Source organism: Egretta garzetta, unplaced genomic scaffold (assembly GCF_000687185.1).
Source record: "Egretta garzetta isolate BGI_Z169 unplaced genomic scaffold, ASM68718v1 scaffold655, whole genome shotgun sequence".
NCBI classification, from domain to species: domain Eukaryota; kingdom Metazoa; phylum Chordata; class Aves; order Pelecaniformes; family Ardeidae; genus Egretta; species Egretta garzetta.
Genome location: NW_009259716.1, coordinates 1,397,026 through 1,401,755, shown reverse-complemented (window position 1 = coordinate 1,401,755; position 4,730 = coordinate 1,397,026). Strand labels below are relative to the sequence as shown.

The following is a 4,730-nucleotide window of genomic DNA, read 5'->3' as shown; positions in this document are numbered from 1 at the left end:
GCCTGAATTAAGAGCTGTGTCACCTGACACATCCCTTTGAAAACTGATTCTTTCATAATTCTCAATGGAAGTTTTAAGAGGTGTCTCATCGTTCTTGCCTGTCAGGCAAATCTTATTTGTGCAAATTTAAATACAGTACATTGACCTTAATGTAACAGTGGACAGACAGAGAAGGAAAAAGCGTTCAAAAAAATCTGCTGCACAGTAAGACTTCTTCAGAGCACAGAGTACGTCTCCAATAAAGTGCTTCTCTTAGTAACTTGTATTGGTAATAGTATAGAATTTTACCTAGTTTTAATCTATTTACTCAGCAACTTAAACTTTAATCTCCCTGTGCCTCCCCCATCCCAAAGGCACATTCAAGACACAAGCAAGGCACTAAGTAACTGTGAAGGATTAAGTGGTAGTAAACTACTGCCTAGGTTTGTAAACAGCACCATCCTGCTGACTCTCAAGGTTCATGCATTATTGAAGTGAGTTTCCCTGGAAGCAGCTTTTGAACTCCAGATTGAACAATCCAGCCGGTTTCCTTGATAATACACTATTGTGCCTTAGTATCTTCATGTGGAATCCTACTTTGTCTCTCGCGCCAGTACAGATGTCACATTTGATGCATTTAAGCACCTAGCCTTCATTTACAATCAACACAACTGGTTACAAGCTGGTTTAGATTGTTTAGTTGTTTTTGGGTTTTTTTTTAAATGCATGCGAAGTTCACCTCTACTGTTCAAGCTTACAATGAAGTTATGCCCAGTACTCTTCAAGAGAGGGTTTTGGTTATGTTAAAGCTGGGCTGTTTTGTGGAGGCCTTAATTTTGACTTGATATTAATTTGACTTGATAGAAGTAATTAGCTTCTGTAAGACTAAAATAGCAGGCAGGATCAAACTGAGTAATTAATTTCTTCAGGTTCATTTAAGACCAACGTTTAGAAGCTTCTTTAGAAAAGAAGTTACAAACAAGGTACATCACCACAAGTGGTCTCCTGTATAAAACACTGAAATGGGATTCACTTCCAAAAATGTTTCATACAACTTAAAAAGCAAATAATTCCACTAACATCAGGTAGAGCTTACAAATATAGTTTAAGTGCTCGAACAAGGTATATACACATAGCTGAACATTGCCTTCATACCACAGAAGATGAAGCTCTATAAGCAAGAGGCATTCCATTACTTTCCAAAAAAAAGATCACATTGAGGTCATTTTGGCTTTTGCAACTCTTGCAACAGAGCAAAGAAAAACAGAAGCATCAGCACCACAGAGCTCCAAGTTTTCCTCTTGTTTGTCACTCTAGGCTAACGCTTTATCACCACCTGCTCGTATGCTCCAGATCCTACTCTGAAAGAATGTTTGAAAGAAGTTAGTTCAATTCCAATTTAAATGGAAGCTAAACAGCAAATATCACAGAACAGCAAATTTACTGTTTAAAAAAACCCCAACACCCCCCCGCCCCCCCCCAAAGAGCTCGTACCAAACCAGCTAAAGGTGAGGGGTAGGAAACATGCCTAATCACCGTGCCACTGGGTAACCCACAGCGTAACGCGTTCTAGCGTTTTGGGTTACACTACAGTCAAAGTGAAGAATGATAAATAATGTTACTGAAAAAGAAGTTACTCTTGGACTTCTCTAGGGTTCCTTAAACATTATCTTTCTAGTACTAGCTGTTTGGGTGGGGGGGATTGGTTGGGGTTTTTTTTGGGGGGGGTACCCCTCCCACCCCAGCTACATCATACTCAGCTAGTACTTTATATGCACATTTATACTTAAATAGATAAATGGCTCTAAAAAACGCCACTAAGTTACAATCTTCTTACGTTAAGATACAAGAAAAACGTCTTCCAGTCTTTGTGCATGCTGAATTGTAAATGCACCGTTACAAAACTGTCTCCCCCCTGCCAGAACATCGTAGGTTGTTTTACATGGCAAATTGCAGTGCTATGTCAAAAATTTGTTTTACAATTTTCAGCACATTATCAGCTGCCTTTATACCCAATTCCAGCAGTACCTGTTGAATTGCTGAAATACTGATGCTATGCTAATTTTGTGAGATAAAGAAAAGTCTTGAAGAGTTACTCTGGACTGCAGAATCATGGTATTAGAGCATATTCGTACACATTTTCAATGTTTTCTCATCTGAGAAGACTAATGCTTTCAGGTCAAGTCACATATCAGAGTATTTGAAGAGTGTTTAGAGAAGAAGAAAACATACCTCTGGTTCTAAAACAACTACAAGAAGATAATCCGAAGCAGATTATCAAAGGAGAGAGTTTAGGGGTACAAATAGTTGAAAGATAAACAAGCCATTGGAAAAGGAAAAGTGTAGCGTATGGAATCAGAAGGAGTGGTGAGCAAAACTGAAGAAAATTAGGCTTGTTATCAGGAAGACATAACGGTTTGATACCATACAGGTGGGTGTGCAAAATACTTAAGACTTTCTTCCAGCTCCAGAGAGTAACACTAAGTCTGTAGAGGTAAGATTTTAAACTGGTGCCCGTTTCCTGTGTCCATACTGACTGAACCATTGCTCATATCTGAAAACTTTGGAACTGAGACTCTTCAGAACCTCCAAAAGTTATAATTCTTATAGCTGATGCATCAGTTTTATTTTGGAACTAACCTATCTGTATTGTTTTAAAACCTGATGATCTAGGTCTTCTGGTGCCTTTAAGTGATACAGAACAGAAACATACAAAGATCAAGAAAGTACATACAGAATAATCGCTGTATAAGATGCATTTTTTTTCAGTATTACTTATGGATTAGTTGTTCAGGCTACATACCTGTTAGGTAGATTATGGCTTCCAAAAGAAGTGCTTCCACCAGGGCCCACAAATAATCTTAAACCTTCTTCTAAAAAGCAAGGGAATTAACATATGTTAGCTTCCTTTAATGTTGCCCAAGCTAAAACTAAGTCCTTTTAAATCTACCAGTTTTCTAAGGGATACTTTCAGATGCACATGTTTTAACTAATGAAGAGCCAAACTTCACGTGCTATGGATTGGAGAAACTACCTCCCTCGTAGAAGGCCCCTGCTCTTTTATTTTCAGACTTCAAGTAATTCTCTGGGTAAGTTACCCAAGTCATGCAATGGTCTTTCCAACTTCTGGGAGACAGGATGAAGCAGAAAACCTATTGATCCATATGCACAGTCCTTATGATTACAAGCAACAAAGACTATGAAGAGTGAATTTTCCTAAGGCCTGTAACGTGCATCAATTTTCTTTAAGCTTCCTTATTTATCTCCATACCTTCTGCACTTGAGTCTAAACTAAAGTCTTGACTCTGGAGTATTGTTTCAACTATATCATCAGCATCAACTCTGGTAGCATCGACCCTCTTCAGCTGTGACTCCACAGAGTCTTGCTTTACAGGATGTCTGCAAAAATAAATATATTTAGAGCTCTTAGAAGTGATATAGTAAGTTATGTTTCACTTTTGCTAGATAAGGCTTTCAAAGTTAAGTATACCTGCAGAGTTTTTCTGATGGTGCATCTTTAACGGATGTATCAGATTCAGCTTCAGCTACTTTTGGCTCCATGAATTCACATGGCTCTAGAATACTTCCAATTCCTGTAGAGGTACTGCTCACCGAGGTGTTCCTCCTGTGGCAGAGTTCAGACAGACTGGCTGATCTGGAGTGACACGTGCTGTATCCTGCTGGGAAAGTGCAGGAAAGCTAGGTTACCTGTATTATTGACAGCCAAAGTCATTACTTGTATTTTACCATCCTGAAAGCAGAATTTTTGTTTTGTTTTCTTAAAAAGAGAATTCAAAAGCCTTATGGCTGTATGTGCGTACACCAATTACACAAATTACTTTGGGTTTTGTATTCTAGCACATGCTGTCATCTTTTTGTTCTGAATAACTCTTGCTTCCTAACAAATATAATGACTTGGTGTCATTAATTCCCTTTCAGCTTTTAGAACTAGCTCTCTGTTTGCAAGTTGTTTTTACATGGGAGAGGTAAAAATCTCATTCAGATACGTTAATTGGAGGGAGCTAAGTGAAGAAGTAATCTCACTTCTGAACAGATAATCCATTGTTCTTTTAAGAGGAAAAAATATTACCCTCCCCACACCTGAAACTCCTAGGAAAAAGCTTTCAACTTCAAACCGTTTTTTTAAACATATAAAGTATACTTATTTTCTGTGGTCTAAAACTGTGAAAGTACATAAACTACAGCAGTTCATAACAAAATTGTTAACAGCTACCTGACAGTTTGGACTGCTGACTTGCATAGCTTGATGTTCTGGAATGTCCACACGCACCAAGTTCATCTGGGACCGAGGCACTCTTTGATGAGACATCTGCAACGCATGCACGTCAGATACTGTTGCTAAAGCCAGCTCTGTTATTACTTAGCCTGTAATCTTGATTAGACTCAAATGTCAGATTTCCCCGAGGGATTAGGGACTTGACACTGGTTTTCTACAAACCCTTTGAAGATTCAAGTAAAAATACCATGTATGTTAACAAATACGTATTCCTTAAAAAAATCATAATACGTTCAGTGAGTAAAACAGAGTACCATTGGGTTAGAAAGTTTTGTATGCAATGCAGTTTTAGATTTGCCTACACTGTACACATCAACGAGAACACCATGCTTACCATAGTAGAACGGCGTACTAGATGTCTTCTGGCTAAAAAAGTAACTGTGGTTAAGACAACTTAAGCTGTGTTTAGGGTAGAAATTAATAAGCTGTGTAAGAGCCTGAAGCTTGTAATAAA

General features: G+C 38.2%; 1 protein-coding gene across 4 annotated transcripts in view; it reads right to left on the bottom strand.

Moving 5' to 3' along the window:
- Nucleotides 1–690: 690 nt before the first annotated feature.
- Nucleotides 691–4,730, bottom strand: part of FAM102B (family with sequence similarity 102 member B) — a 33,291-nt gene continuing 29,251 nt past the window's right edge. For 2 of the 4 annotated variants that reach the window (XM_035894477.1, XM_035894480.1), the window contains 5 exons: nt 4,214–4,309; nt 3,470–3,659; nt 3,251–3,378; nt 2,783–2,852; nt 691–1,340 (listed from right to left, as the gene is read on the bottom strand). In XM_035894477.1, coding sequence (XP_035750370.1) covers nt 1,298–1,340; nt 2,783–2,852; nt 3,251–3,378; nt 3,470–3,659; nt 4,214–4,309 — 527 coding nt within the window. In that variant the 3' untranslated portion in view covers nt 691–1,297. The remainder of the gene's footprint in view (nt 1,341–2,782; nt 2,853–3,250; nt 3,379–3,469; nt 3,660–4,213; nt 4,310–4,730) is intronic. The other 2 variants (XM_035894478.1, XM_035894479.1) reach the window with 2 other exon arrangements.